The sequence below is a fragment of the Odocoileus virginianus genome, chromosome 9 (assembly GCF_023699985.2).
Source record: "Odocoileus virginianus isolate 20LAN1187 ecotype Illinois chromosome 9, Ovbor_1.2, whole genome shotgun sequence".
Classification (NCBI taxonomy): Eukaryota; Metazoa; Chordata; class Mammalia; order Artiodactyla; family Cervidae; genus Odocoileus; species Odocoileus virginianus.
In genome coordinates, this window is record NC_069682.1 from 57,697,235 (window position 1) to 57,713,321 (window position 16,087).

The 16,087-nt window shown below is 51.4% G+C and overlaps 1 protein-coding gene across 2 annotated transcripts in view; it reads right to left on the minus strand.

The window, feature by feature from the left end:
- Positions 1–725: 725 nt before the first annotated feature.
- Positions 726–16,087, minus strand: part of COMMD7 (COMM domain containing 7) — a 79,699-nt gene continuing 64,337 nt past the window's right edge. Inside the window, exon 9 of one of the 2 annotated variants that reach the window (XM_070472524.1) lies at positions 726–2,697. In XM_070472524.1, coding sequence (XP_070328625.1) covers positions 2,630–2,697 — 68 coding nt within the window. In that variant the 3' untranslated portion in view covers positions 726–2,629. Of the gene's footprint in view, positions 2,698–4,004; positions 4,067–16,087 lie in introns of those variants that run through there. The other variant, XM_070472526.1, reaches the window with a different exon arrangement.

Consider the following 16,087-nt stretch of genomic DNA (forward strand, 5'->3'; position numbering starts at 1 on the left):
ATGGACAGATGCAGGCGGTCTACGCCCTTGGGTGGGAGCGTGACTAAGACTTCCTGGCGTGTGGTTCGTGAGTAGCTAGCTCAAGTTTTCCCCAGCCCTCAGCGCTGCCAGGGGCTAGCCAGGTACCTCTCCCTGAGAAATTGCTCAAGTGCACAATGAGGCCAGGGCTGTTTGTGGAAACAAAGCAATGGAAACAATTTCAATGTCCACCGGGAGGGGACTACAAAGAAATGATGGGCCAGCTCACATCACAGAATACCATGTGTGTACCTGTTAAAAGGAAGGAGGTGATTATACCTGTACCGGCACAAAAACTGTCCATAACACGTTCAGTGAAAATAATGTATCCTGCAGAAGAAGACACACAGACTGTTACCATTTATGTGAGAAGCACAACATCACTTGGAGAAGGCACTGGCAACCCACTCCAGTACTCTTGCCTGGAAAATCCCATGAATGGAGGAGCCTGGTAGGCTGCCGTCCATTGGGTCGCACAGAGTCGGACACGACTGAGCGACTTCACTTTTACTTTTCACTTCTACGCATTGGAGAAGGAAATGGCAACCCACTCCAGTGTTCTTGCCTGGAGAATCCCAGGGACAGGGGAGCCTGGTGGGCTGCCGTCTATGGGGTCGCACAGAGTTGGACACGACTGAAGTGACTTAGCAGCAGCAGCAGCACACCATCAAACACATCAAAATCCATAGTTACAGATGATACAGATATGGATATAGACATAGGCACTTTATTGTTTAATCATTTAGTCTTGTCTGGCTCTTGCAACTTCATGGACTGGAGCTCACCAGGCTCCTCTGGCCCACGGGATTTCCCAGGCAAGGATACTGGAGTGGGTTGCCATTTCCTTCTCCAGGGGATCTTCCCGACCCACGGATCGAACCCCCATCTCTCGGCAGTCTCCTGCGTTAGCAGGCAGATTCTTTACCACTGAGTCACCAGGGAAGCCCTATAGATATAGGTATAGATAAAAACTGAGATATAGATATAGAGGTACAGACATATACAAAGGAGAGTAAAACTTTCGAAAGGATGCCAACCGACTGACAGAAATGTTTTAGGGAAATAGAATTCAAGAAGCGCAGGGAAATCATTCCGGCCTTTTAAGAATATTCATTGGCTGTACCAGTTCTTAGTTGCGACATGAGGGATCTTTCAGCTGCGGCGTGTGAATTCTTAGCGTGTGGGACCTAGTCCTCTGACCACGGCCCCCTTGTGTTGGGAGCATGGAGTCTTAGCCACTGGATGGCCAGGGAAGTCCTTTCTTGGGCTTTTATTTGCTACATTTTTATTAACGTTTGAGATACCACAATGAGAAAATTTTCCTCAAATATGTATGTGATGCTAAATTTTAGAAGGAGCCTGGCCACGTGGCTGGGAGGCTGCGTGAGGGCTGGGCCAGGGGCTCGTGGGGGGCAGGTCTGTAGGGGTCAGGCCCGCTGGTCTCCTTAGGCCACACCTGGAGCCTCTTCCTAAACCAGCTGTGGCTCCTTCTCCGCATATCCCCCAGCCAGAGGCAGAAAGAACTGGCTTTGGCAGCAGCAGCATAGCAGACTCCCTGGCCCGGAGGTAGAGGAACCTGGCCCACTTTCTCTGCCAGATGGGCCCACGTCTGCCCTGTGAGGCTAGGCGGCCCCCACAACCTGGCAGAGGGAGTGACCTCAGACAAGAGGGCAGAGCAGTGGGCGGGGACCCCACCAGCCCCCAGCCCCGCATGTAGGGTGCTGTGTGGAGCCTGAAGGTGTCTTCCCAGATGGCGCTCGCACCTGAACCTGACGAGCACCGCACCAGAGGAGGCAGCGGCCCACCTGTGCCCCCTGAACACCTGGCCCCGGGGTTGATGGGGTCCACCAGGGGTGGGGAGCGGGGAGAAGGCCAACGGTGGAACAATTCCTGATACTGAGCCCTGAACTAGGCGCTTTTCTTACTCTCTGACTTTGACATTGTAATTTCGTTTGGGAGCAGGGGGAGGTGGTTTAAGTTTTCGGGGTTTTTTGGAAGAGTTGGGGAGTTTTTTCAGTCAGATAATGAAAACAAAGGGTTAAAATAATTCTAATAATGTGAAAGGTTATACAGTGACAAGTCGTGCCCCTACCTTTGCTCCCAGCCCACCAGCTCCTTTCTAGGAGGATCCACCGGACGCAGAAGCAGGTGGGTGTGTCCAGAGCTCACCCTTCCCAAACTAGCAGAAGCACACAGCAAAAACTGTTTTGTCCTTTGCCTTTTTTTTTTTTTAACCAAAAATATGCATTGTTTTAGAGCTTCTTCATAGCAGTCCATTCGAGGCAATTCATTCTTTTTCATGCCTGGACTTCCATGACATACAGAATTCTTTTTAAAAAAGCAAATCAATTCATTAATCTGGCTTAGTTGCAGCACGTGGCATCTTTCGTTGTGGTGAGCGAGCTCCTCTCTAGTGGCACACGGGCTCCAGAGCGCACAGGCCCAGGGGTTGTGGCGTGTAGACTTAGTTGTCCCACGGTATGTGGGATCTTAGTTCCCCCACCAAGGATCAAACCCACATCCCCTGCGTTGGAAGGTGAATTCTCAACCACTGGATCACCAGGGAAATCTCCAGAATTCTTCTCATGTAATCAGATCTGGAATTCTGGCCTCATGGTTTTGGGCCTTCCCCACATGTACTTCTGTTCCGCACAGCACTCCTGGGAGGCACAGAGTTCCCTGTGTTAGAGATGAGTAAATGAGGGTGACCACCTCGTTTGCCTGGGCACTGTCCCAGTTTTAATCCTGAGAGTCCCGCCTCCCAGGAAAACCCTCATTCCCAGGCAAACTAGGATGGTTAGTCGCCATAAAGGAAAGTGAGGCTGGGCAGGGGAGGAACGACTTTGTGAGTGGTCAGTGCAGGCCTGACACGGCAATTGCCCCCTTGGCATTGATGACACCATAGGAAGACCATGATAGCAGTGCCTGCTTAGTAAGTGGTTCCCCAGCGCCAGCGCTTTACCCCGTCCTCACAACGGCCCCAAGAGCTAGACGGCAGGGCACTTTGCAAAGAACCCGAGGGCGGCAAACCCAGGTCTGAGCCCAGCTGCAGGGTCAGGTCCCTCTCAGCCTCCAGCCCTGGACCCAGAACAAAAAAGGCGAATGAATAAATGAAGCGCTAACATTTATTATTCTCATTTTATAGATGGCAAAACGGAGGCGCAGCGAAGTTAAGTCACTGGCTTGAAGTCACACAGCTCAAAGCAGCAGGGTTAGGATTTGAACCCAAGTAGGCTCCAGAACCCATATAACTTTGCCCTCTTCTGGAATGATCTTGCCCACATTACCTGTTGGTGCCCCCACCTCCTCAGATTGGTCCCACTCCCGACCCCGGCCATCACTGCCACTAACTTCCCCTTCCTTTCACTGCACTGCACTGCCCAGGCCCCTGGTCCCAGCCTCCTTTCACAGGAGTCTTGCCTCCAGCTCCCCAGTCTACACCTCGCTCTGTCCCCCTGGACTGGAGGCTCGTCCAGAGCCCAGAGTCTGAGTTTCAGCCTTGCCCCACGGACTTTGTTTCCTTGGTTCATTCATTCATCTGACTCTTCATCCCTCTGCTCAACAAACATTTACTGAAACTGAAATGAGCCAGCTCAATCGCCGGTGCTGGAAATTCAAAGATGAAACTAGCCTGGGCCTTGTCCTCAGGGGACAAAGAAAACCAGACAAAGAAACAGCGCTCGTAGCCCAGTGAGACAGCAGCTCTGAGGAAGGTGGCCTGGGCACAGCAGCAGAGGCGGGGGGTGTCCCAACCCTGGGGCTCTGGGAAAGCTTCCTTTAGAAGGTTTTTTCAGGCATCTGCAAAGATGAGGAAGAGGTAGCCAGACAGGGAATCAGGGAGAGAGAGCTGGGGGTGGGGGCCTGGAACAGCTCGGACAAAGCAGCTGGGACGTAGCAGAGAGCGTGCAGTGTCCAGAAAGGGCAAGGTGTTCCTTCCAGCTGGGGCCAGGCTCTCCTCGGGTGGGGACATGTGGCCCTGGGAAACCCACCTTCTCTCCTGGTTACCCAGCCAGCTCTGCACCCAGCAGGTCTTCCAAGAATCTCATGTCTAAGAATTAATCAGGAAAAAAACACAATAATCAGCGATGTGGACATGGAATTATGTATGTGTGGAGGCTGTTTATCACAGTGTTCTTTGTTAAAGCAAACAAATGGAAACAGCCTCAGTGTCGAGCACTGAGAAACATTCTCCTAGCCAGGAGTTCACCGCCGGCTGGAGTCCTCTGAAGGGCTTAGAAGTCAGGTTTTCAGAGATTATTTCGTGCTACCAGAAAATGCATCTGATGTGATTTTAAGAAAAAAAAATAGCAAGATGCACACTCTTATATTATTCTCAGGATGTATCTATATACACGTGGGTATCAGGAAGAAATGTATCCAATGCTTCACAGTGGTTATCTCTGGTGATGGGCTAACCTAGGGGTTGTATTTCCTTTTTACAAATAATTTCCTGTGTTCTCTGATTTTGCAACAGTGAACCAGTCTCACTTTTGTTTTCGGAGTCTGATTCAGGGAGACAAGCTCGGTGAGGCCAGGACTTCCTTTTCCAGCCTCCTCTGAACCCTACCTCCTCCCAAGAACCCTTCACTGGGACTTCCCTGGCAATGCAGGGTTCCATCCCAGATTGGGGAACTAAGATTCCACATGCCACGGAGCAACTAAGCCCTCATGCTGCCACTAGAGAGTTCATGCACCACAAAGAAAGTGCAAAGACGATCCCGGGTGCTACAAACTAAGATCCAAAGCATCCAAATAAATAAAAAGTAATTTTTACAAAGGAGCCCTCCACTGAGCCACACAGACCCACCTATTCCCCAGCATCCCTGTGCGTTTACCTCTGCCGTTCCTCTGCCAGCGCTTCCCTTTCTCTCCCTCTCTGGTGAAACATCCCTGGCCTCCCACTGCCTCCGTCTCCTTCCTCCGAGGACCTGGTGCACACGGAGCGCCCACGCCAGTGAAGGCTGGGTTTACCCACCCAGCTCCTGCAGCAGATCCTAAGCTGCGGGAGAGAAGGACCTGCCTTATCTCCCCCAAACACTTCAACTGGGGGCCAGATTTATTGTATTTATTCCCCCAACACTTTATTTTGAAAATGTCCAAGCCTCCGAGACACAGTAAGACAAACACCCATATGCCCTTCACTTAGATTCTTCACTAGTCACTTCTTCCATCCCTCACCTGGTCTTGCTGACCCAGGGCAGATATCTCAGGCCGGGGCTGGGGCTTGGGAGGTGCTTGGCACCCACTGGAAGGAAGCAAAGAAGGAACAAGGACACAGTGTTGTTCTGCTGTCAGCCCTCTGCCCCAGCAAAGAGCCCTGCACGGCAAAACACCACTCTTTCTAAAACGCGGACACAGCGGAGTCACTCACCTGATTGGAAGCCGGCTGTCCACAGGCAATGCAGACCCCTGTTGGACACCCAAGGACCCTCTGTCCCTTCTGGCCTCCTCATCACTGACCCTGGGAGGCAGCCTTGCCTCCACACCAGCCTGCTCCCCACACTCTGTGGCATTTGGGTCTTGGAGCCTCTGCCCTTCTCGCTCACTTGGCGTGGACACACAGCCTCGCCTTCCACATCCTCAGAGAAGCAGAGGCCTTCCTCGGCCTCCGTGGGGGGAACCCTCATGCTGGTTTGCCCAGGAATTTACTGCTAGGCCCTGAAAGTCGTGCATCCTAAAAATCCCTTAGCCCCTGGCAGACCTCAATTGCTCTTACAGGGTGGGTCAGACCCAGTTGCCGGGAGTAACTGTCTGAGCTGCTCGGGGCATGCCCACTTCCCCAAGCCCCGCCTAAGCCACTGAACAGGCCCAAGGCAAGGCTTGCTGATGCTGGTTGACTGCCTCAAGGAACGAATGAATGAGTGACTATGAATGAATAGATGCACGGATGAACAAGCAATAACACTCTCTCCTTTGAATCTTTGCTCCAGTGTCACCTTCTCCGTGGGGCCTTCCCTGGTCACACTGTCTCACGTGGCAAGTCCTCTCCCCAGGAGCCCCCTCTCCCTTCCTGCTGTACCAGCTTCCTCGGTATCTACCATCAGGTGACATTCCCCAAATGTCACTGTTCATTTTCTCCGAGGTCTGTCTCTTCTACTAGAGTGTTAGCTCTACCAGGACAGGAGTTTTGTCAGTCTTGTTTGCTGTCATATCCCCAGTGCCTAGAACAGTAGGTGGTCAGCAGGTATTGGTGGAATAAATGAATGAATGACTGAATCTGCATTTTCCTGCAAAAGGTGGAGGCTTGGGGCCTTCCTCTCACACATTTGATCTTTGGGGCAACTTGGTCCACAGACATCAGCACGCATGGTGTCAGTGGGTGGGGAGGGGGTTGTAGGAAGGAGAGCGCCCAATCTGATGGCCTGATGGAGGAGGGGCAGAGGTCAGGTTAAGAACCTCAAAAGCCCTCACACCCAGATGTACATGAAGCTGAAGACCCAGCATTTGGGGATGGGGTCTCTGGGGCAGGACACCCTGCACTTTGCAACAGTCCTAAAAGGCCAGGATCACAGAAAACATGGCCAATGTATGTTAAATATTCGTGATGGCTCAAGCAGAGTTCTGGGCTCTTTATGTGTGTTTTGTTTCCTCACTTGATTCTCAAATCTCTGAGAGGTGTTGTTGCCCCCACTTTGCAGATGAGGAGACTGAGGCTGGAGAAGCTGAGCACCTTTCTCAGAGGGCTGCAGCCAGTAAGTGGGGAGTCAGAATCAGACTCTAGAGCCCACTGCTGACCCCCGTGCCCTTGAGAAGGAAGGAGGCTCAGAGAGGTGGAGTTCGAGTAGGTGGCCGGTCTGGGGTGGTAGCAAGGGTGACCAAGGGGAGGGGGGCAGGAGGCAGGGGAGGAGGACAGAGACCCTGGGCCAGGTGGGCTGGGATCCATGTGCCAGAGGTGCGGAGCAGCTGCCCAGGATGCAGAGGCCCCTCTCCCCACCACTCCTCCTGGGCCCCCAGCATCCATCTACCTGACCCACATGGTGATACCAAAACGTATTCCTGGTGGCACCAAAGCCTATTCTGTGTCAGGAGGTGGCTGAGTGCCTCAGGGCACTCTAAGTTACCTAATTCTTGCATGTGCACCTGCTCAGTTGTTTCAGTCGTGTCTGACTCTTTGCAACCCCATTGACTGTAGCCTGCCAGGCTCGCTGTCCGTGGGATTCTCCAGGCAAGAATACTGGAATGCATCGCCATTTCCTCCTCCAGGGTATCTTTCCAACCCAGGGATTGAACCCGCGTCTCCTGTATCTCCTATATTGCAGGCAGATTCTTTACCCCTGAGCCACCAGGGATGTCCCTATCTAATATCTTACACCCTCCTAATACAGACAGGGAAACCCAGTTCACACAGAGAAGACACCAGCAGAGTAGGGTTTCCAACCTCAACTGTCTGGCTCCAGGGTCTGTGCCCCTAACACCTGCCCATACTTGGGGCCCCAGCTTACCCCGGCTCCCACCTTGCCAGCCTGCGCATGCCAGCAGACACTGCATTCAAGGCTCTACAGTGACCCCACGGAGGACTCAGGGCACAAGGCCCACAGCAGCACAGCCTGTGATTAAATCAAACAGCAGTGACTTCCCCATTTAGATGCCCCGCTCCAGGTCTGGGGAAAAGTAACACTGCCTCATTTGGACAGAATGCATCTCACCATTTCCTCCCCTCCCCGCTGGTGTCCTAAGTCCACAACCGTCATCTTGACCGGCCTCTGCTTCAGCAGTGTCTTCCTCAGGCCGGGGCTGTATCAGGTCCCAGGGGAGTGGGACCCCCCCGAAGGAATCTCCTCCTTTCCTCCTCACAGCTTCCTCCGTGGGGTGTCCTTCATTTACCCCACCTCACAGGTGGAAAGACCAAGGCTCTGAGCCACGAGGTTGCGTCCCACAGCCCACAGCCAGCGAGCGGTGGAAGTAGGATTTGTTTTCACGTAGAGGTGTATTTATTGACATGGAAAAATGTTTACAATCTATTATTAAATGAAAAAGCAGCACATAGGGCAACAGAGTATAATTTGAAAGAGCATCGTTAAAAGGTTAACAGTGGTTGTATCTAGGTGAGAGGATTATGGACCTTACCATTTTTTTTTCTTTTTTCTTCTGCTTATGTGTATTTCCTAATTTTTTATAGCAGCTTTATGGAGTTATAATTCACACAGCATACAGTTCACACATTTAGTGTCCAATTCAATGGCTTTTTAGTTTATTCAGAGTTGTGCAACCATCACCACATTTCTCTTTTTTAAATATTTACTTATTTATTTGGCTGCACTGGGTCTTAGTCGGGGCACTCTTGGTCTCAGCTGCAGTACACGGAATCTTTAGCTGCGGCACGTGAACTCTTGGTTGCAGTATGTGGGATTTAGTTCCCTGACCAGGGTTTGAACCCAAGCCCCCTGTATTGAGTGTAGAGTCTTAGCCACTGGACCACCAGGGAAGTCCCAACACTATTTTCAAATATTAGCATCATCCCTCTCCTCAAAACCCCTATGCATTAGCAGTCACTCCCCACTTCCCAAAACCCCCTATAGATTTGCTCATTCTAGACAACTCATACAAAAGGATTAATGCATGTGGTCTTCATGACTGGTTTCTTTCACTCAGTATAATGTCTTGAAGTTGCACCCATGTTGTAGTGTGTATCAGTAAGTCATTTGTTTTTATGGCCAAATAATATTCCATATTATATTTATTAATTCATTAGTGCAAAAGCATTTGGGTTATTTCTACCTTTTGGCTATTGTGAATAATGCTGCAATGAACATTTGTGTCATTTTGGGGGGTGGACAGGTGTTTTTAATTCTCTTGGGTAGATACCTCGAGTGCAATTGCTGCGTCATAGGTAACTCCAAGTTCAAGCTTTTGAAGAACTTTCAGACTGTTCTCCAATAAGACTGCACCATTTTACATCCCCACCAGATAAGGGCACGGTTTCACTACAGCCTTGCCAACATATGTTGTTATCTATCTTTCTGATTCTAGCCATCTAGTGGGTGTGAGGTGGTATCTCATGAGTTTTGTATTTGCATGTCTCTGATGTTCAAGCTGGATTTAGAAAAGGCAGAGGAACCAGAGATCAAATTGCCAACATCCGTTTGATCATAGAAAAAGCTAGAGTTCCAGAAAAATGTCTACTTCTGCTTTATTGACTATGCCAAAGCCTTTGACTGTGTGGATCACAACAAATTGCGGAAAATTCTTCAAGAAGTAGGAATACCAGACCACCTTACCTGCCTCCTGAGAAATTTGTATGCAGGTCAAGAAGTAACAGTTAAAACTGGACATGGAACAATGGACTGGTTTCAAATTGGGAAAGGAGTACATCAAGGCTGCATATTGCAACCCTGTTTATTTAACTTACAAGCAGAGTACATCATGCGAAATGGCAGGCTGTATGAAGCACAAGCTGGAATCAAGACTGCTGAGAGAAATATCAATAACCTCATATATGCAGATGACACCACCCTTATGGCAGAAAGCAAAGAAGAACTAAAGAGCCTCTTAATGAAAGTGAAAGAGGAAAGTGAAAAAGTTGGCTTAAAACTCAACATTCAAAAAACGAAGATCATGGCATCTGGTCCCATTACTTCATGGCAAATAAATGGGGAAACAATGGAAACAGTGAGAGACTTTATTTTCTTGGGCTCCAAAATCATTGCAGATGGTGGCTGCAGCCATGAAATTAAAGATGCTTGCTCCTTGGAAGAAAAGTTATGACCAACCTAGACAGCACATTAAAAAGCAGAGACATTACTTGGCCAACAAAGGTCCGTCTAGTCAAAGCTATGGTTTTCCAGTAGTCATGTATGGATTTGAGAACTGCACCATCAAGAAGGCTGTTCACCAAAGAATTGATGCTTTTGAACTATGGTGTTGGAGAAGACTCTTGAGAGTCCTTTGGAGATCAAACCAGTCAATCCTAAAGGAGATCAGTCCTGAATATTCATTTGAAGAACTGATGCTGAAGCTGAAGCTCCAATACTTTGTCCACCTGATGTGAAGAACTGACTCATTGGAAAAGACCCTGATGCTGGGAAAGATTGAAGGCAGAAGGAGAAGGGGATGACAGTGGATGAGATGATTGGATGGCTTCACCGACTCGATGGACATGAGTTTGAGCAAGCTCCGGGAGATGGTGAAGGACAGGGAAGCCTGGCGTGCTGCAGTCCATGGGGTTGCAAAGAGTTGGATGCAGCTGAACTGAACTGATGGTTCATGGTGTTGAGTGTCTTTCATGTATTTGTGGCTCTTTATATGTCTTCCCTGGAGAAATCTCTACTCGGATTCCTGTCTCATTTGAAAAATTGGGTTATTTGTATCTTTATTATTAAGATATTGGAAGTAGGATCTGGAGCCAGTCCTGCTGTACCAGGACTTCCCAGGTGGCGCTAGTGATAAAGAAATGGTCTGCCAACACAGAAGATGAAAGAGACATGGGTTCGATCTCTGGGTCGGGAAGATCCCCTGGAGGAGGACATGGCAACCTGTTCCAATAATCTTGCCTGGAGAATCCCGTGGACAGAGCAGCCTGGCAGTCTACAGCCCATGGGGTCACAAAGAGCTGGACACGACTGAAGCGACTGAGCATTCACACCACTGGACCAATAGATCCTGCACTTGCAGGCATGCACCTCTGCCTCCAGGAACTCTGGACGCACCCTGGAGTCTTGCCCACCCTTGGGACAGGTGAAGGCCAGCACAGCCACCCAGCCTGGAGGGGGCCCGGGGCACAGCAGGTGCCCAGGTCCACAGGTGGACAGAGAGAAGAACAACTCCATCTCCAGGAACTGGTGAGTTGAAGGGAGAGAAAAAACAGGACAAAAAGTCTGCACCCCAGAAAGAAGACACTCCCGAGGCCTTGCTCCAGGAGGCGGAGGTAAAGCCCTGAGCGCCTAGCGGCCACCAGGATAACTCCTCATGTCTTCGGTGATGATGACCTCTCTGCCAATTTTCACACTACTGACTGTTGGCCCACGTGAGACTGGGAAGGGGAAGCCCAGGAGATTAGCAGGGAACCCTAGGCGATATCTGTACAGAAGCAGGCTGTAGTGCGTGTGCAGGGGCGGCAGCTAGACAGGGAAGAGCAGAGCCTGAGGGGCATGACCCCACAGCAGTGCCTCTGCCCTGGCCACAAGGACTCACTGCTTTGTCACCAAGGATGCCTTTATCTTGAACGCCCAGCTCTGGAGTCCAGCTGCCTGAGTTCGAGCATCAGTCCCACCACCTCTTTGCTGTGTGACTGGGCGTGTTACTTTCCCTCTCTGAGCCTTGGATCCCCTCTGAGGCTCTCCTGTGGAATGAAGCTCATCAGGGTGAGGATGAAATGAGGGTGTCAAGGGGCCTTAACTTGGCCTCTGGTGGAGCCAGGCTGTGGATGGCACAGCTCACCCGTGGGGTGTCCCCACCCCCGGCACTCAGAGCCAGAAGACTGTCACCCTGGGAAACAGCAGCCACAGACTCTCCTGAGAACTTTAGAGACCAGCCACTTGCAGGAAGCTTCTCCCTCAGACAGGAGCTTAATGCATGGCTGCAAGGGCCGGGCAGCTTTTGGGGCCCTGTGGACCCCAGAAGGTGGACCATGCAGTGGTTATGAGAGCAGCCCCTCTCTCAGGCAGCCTGGCTTCAGATCCCAGCACCGCCACTTACCAGCTGAGAACCTGGACCGGGACTTGTCTCTCTGTGCCTTGGTTTACCCTTGAGGAAGTCAGTGAAGATGACAACAGTCTTTACCTTCTAGGATGGTGTGAAGATTAAATGTGTTAATAGGGAAAATAGGGATAAAGTCTTCCCAGGTGGCTCAGTGATGAAGAATCTGTCAATGCAGGGGATGCAGTTCAATCCCTGGGTTGGGAAGATCCCCTGGGGAAGGAAATAGCAACCCACTGCAGTATTCTTGCCGGGAAAATCCCATGGACGGAAGAGACTGGAGGCCTGCAGTCCATGGGGTCGCAAAGAGTTGTACACAACTGAGCGACTGGGCGTATACACACAGGGATAAAGTCTTAGTTTTAAAATAAAGGCGAGAGTGGGTCTTCCCTGGTAGTTCAGCGATTGAGAATCTGGCTTCCAACGCAGGGTACATAGGTCTGATCTCTGGTCAAGGAATGAAGACCCTACATGCTGCTGGGCATCTAATAAGCTCACAGGCCATGGCTAGAGCAAGTCCACATGCCCCAAAGAAAAGCCCATGTGCTACAGCAAAGACCCAGCATGGCCAAATAAAATAAATAAATAAGCACATAAATTAAGGCGAGAGCATCTTCCGAATTTTTTTCTCCGGACCCCACACTCCTCAAGATTCTTCCAGAGTCCTAAGATTCCTCCAGCTCTGATATGTGGAGTGGTGCAAAGTTCTTTACTATGTTGAAAGTGAAAGTGGCTCAGTCTTGTCCAACTCTTTTCGACCCCATGGACTATCTAGTCCATGGAATTCTCCAGGCCAGAATACTGGAGTGGGTAGCCTTTCCCTTCTCCAGGGGATCTTCCCAACCCAGGGATGGAAACCAGGTCTGCCTCCTGCATTGCAGGCGGATTCTTTACCAGCTGAGCCACAGGAGAAGCCCCTTTACTATGTTGTTACCCCCCAAAGTGGGTTTCAGAGTCCACTAAGCTTGCGAGATGGTCCCGGACAATTGGAAAGGACCCCGTCATCAGAGAGGCCTGCCTGCTGTGTAGATAGAACTGCTGCCTCTAGAACTTCACCAGGGCACATGAAAGGCTCTGAGAAACCCCGCAGAGAAGAAACCATGTCGGATGGTTAAGTCAGTGTTTTCCCGAATTTATTAGACCATAAACACCCTTTTCTGTCCAATACCAATTTAACATCTTCCTGGAAAAACACTGATGGTCAAGGTCATTTCTAGCATGTAGTTTCTGCCCTGCAGAAGAGACAGAAGGTTTTCTAAAGAATTTTCATCCCTGCATTGGAGAAGCCCCTGCCAGTTTTTCTAGCACTTTGACACTCGCCCACCGAAAAGCGCTGCATGCCTGCAATACACCCTCAGCCCTGCTCCCTGGGGCAGAGAGGACCAGGTGGCGAAGGGCCCCTCATGGAAGTCCCCAGGACTGGCCCAGCTCCCTTCCACCCCCTGCAGCCGCCTCCGGCTCCAGACCAGACGGCACGCCCAGAACACTGTCAGGACAGTAGGCGGTGTCTTCTGGGAGCCTTCTAGAGAAGCAGTTGCCAAAAAGGAGCTGCTGTGGGTTGAGCCAGCCCAGCCTCAGGCAGGGGAGATGCCTTAGGAGGCCCTGGGGCTGCCAGGCTCTATCAGGAGGGACAGCACCACTTCCTGACACAGTCGTCTCCCCCGTCTCCCTGTAAGTGTTGCAGCAGTTCTAATATTTGGCGACCAGAGTACATTTCCCCACCAGCCGCGTGAACACAGGACAAGTGCCAAAATTCATCTCCAGGCCTTTGGGGTTTGGAAAAATGAGCTGAATCAGTGAGTCAGTGGAGGAGAGTTCCATTTACTGAGCACCTACATTCGGGGTGCTTTGTGTAAGAAGCTCTGCCATTATGATGAGATCTCAATTGTGATAACAACCCCATTTTACAGACAGGGAAACTGAGGCTCATGGTGGTGAGTTAACACGACCAGGGACAAAGCAGAGCTGGGATTCAAACCCAACCTGATTTCGACTCCCTAATTTCCCACATGCCCACCCCCACCCCGCACCCCATCATGCTGTTTCTGGGCAGCCTGGCTGAGCCCACTGACAGCTGCTACATACTGTGTTTCTGACCTCACCCTCTAGGCCCCACTCATTATTAACCCAGGCTCCCCAGGCTGGGGTATGAGGATGGGAATCAGAGGGAGAAAAACAGTCCCCTAATGCTCTGGCCCATGAAGAAACTGGCATTTGGGTTTGTTAACCCCTGTCCTAGGCTTCCCTGGTGGCTCAGATGGTAAAGAACCTGCCCGCAATACAGGAGATCCGGGTTTGATTCCTGGGTCTGGAAGATGCCCTGGGGAAGGAAATGGCAACTCACTCCAGTATTCTTGCCTGGAAAATCCCATGGACAGAGTAGCCTGGCGGACTACAGTCCATGGGGTAGCAAAGAGTTGGACACGACTGAGAGATTAACATTTCACTTCACAGCCCACGTCCTGGAGAACTGGCTGTCTGGGCCCCAGTCCCCTGATCATCGTTGGTGTGTGGACTGGGAGACGCAGAAAAAAAAAAATCAGTTTTCTGAGTCTGCTAAGCTGAAGGCCAGCCCACCAGCCTGAGGTAACCCTGCCAACCCGAGGACCACCCCCTTGGGAACCCAGCCAGAGCTGGCACCAGGGCTGGGCCCCTTTTCTCTTTGCCTTTCCTGTGGCTCTTGGCTGCAGCCTCCTTTCCTGCCTCCTGCCTCCTCCCTCGCCCACCTCTCAGGGTCCTGGCACACAGCCTAGGGAGTTAGGCCCTCTGCACAGACTGGGAAACCCCTCCCCTCCCCGACTCCCCAGAATTCCTTCAGCAGTGGGGCTGTGGGCTGGGGAGAGGGTGGATGCCCCCACCTATCCGTCTCCAGGAGGGCCCTCACCTGCTCTGCACAGCTGCAGGGAAGGGACATCCCACCTGGAGTTCCCGGCTCCCCTCACCTGGCCACACCTTTCCACCTGCCCTTTACAGGAAGTGCCCATCGGACACTGGGAGAGCAACCTCCCAAGTGAGACTATGTGCCAGAAGCCTCTCCTTCACCTGAACTCATCCTCAAGCCATCTGATAGCAGCTTCCTTATCTCCATCCTGAGTGGGGAGCCAGTTCATGGAGAAGATCGGGACTTGTGCCAGGCCACGCTGCCAGGCAGTGCCAGGCATCTCCCCCAGGGGTGGCTGACTCTGGAGTTTGGGGTCCCTTCTCCTACTACCATGCAGGGCTCAGGGATGCAGGTTCGGGATCTAGACTGCTGGGCTAGAGTTCTGGCTCCTCCACCTCCTTGCTGGGTCACCTGGGGCTGGTTACTCGACCTCTCTGTGCCTCAGATTCTTCATCAATGCCGTCAGAGAGTCCCTGAGTCCAAAGCCTGAGTGAGCTGTGTGGGTGAGTGACTTCACCTGTCTGTGCCTCAGTTTACTCCAATTTAAAACAGAGTGATTGATACACACACACCAGTGGTTGGTATAAAGATTACGTGTGACAATTGTACATCTACCTATGGCTTTCTGGCAGGTGGTGCCTGGCAGACCCGTGGGGCCTGCTGATTATTGTTTGTTAGGGTTGCGGTCAAGGTGCTGCTCTGCAAAGAAGCACAAGAAACAGATCTCAGAGGGCATCTCTGGGCAGGGAAAGTGGGCGGAGGGAACCTTAACTTTCTCTATACGTTGTTTTGTGCCTTTAGAATTTTGTATTATTGGATTGGCCAAAAACTTTGCCCCAGTTTTTCTGTAAAATGGTACAGATATTCGGAACAAAATTTTTGGCCAAGCCAGTACAACTGTGGAGTATTACTATTTCCAAAGTTGATTACAAAGCTATGGTACAAAGATGCTCCCTGCCCTGACACATAGCCTGTGCAGGCCAGAGACCCCACCCCTCAGGTGCCCCCTTCCTGCTTGGCACGCCCCTCCTTAGCCACACCCGGGCCTCTTCCAGGCCCTGCCTTTTAGCCCACTCCTGTCTCCCAGCAAGTCCCCAGCACAGCCTCAAGGGCCATAAGGTCTCTCCTTCCAAGCACAGGCCTGTCCCTTTTGCCATGGGATGTGGGCCGAGCCTCTGTTCTCCACCATCTCACCTGTAAGCGAGATGCTGCTCTCCTGGGGTAACTCTAAGAACTAAAGCGTGAAAGTGAAAGTGCTAGTCACTCAGACGTGTCTGACTCTCTGTGACCCCATGACTGTAGCCCTCCAGGCTCCTCTGTCCATGGGATTCTCCAGGCAATGATCCTGGAGGGGGTTGCCATGCCCACCTCCAGGGGATCTTCCTGACCCAAGGATTGAACCTGGGTCTCCTGCAGTGCAGGCAGATTCTTCACCATCTGAGCCACCAGAAAAGCCTAAATAATTATCACAGTGTGTGTTAATCGCTTAGTCATGTCGAACTCTTTGTGACCCCATGACTGTAGCCTGCCAGGCTCCTCTGTCCATGGGATTCT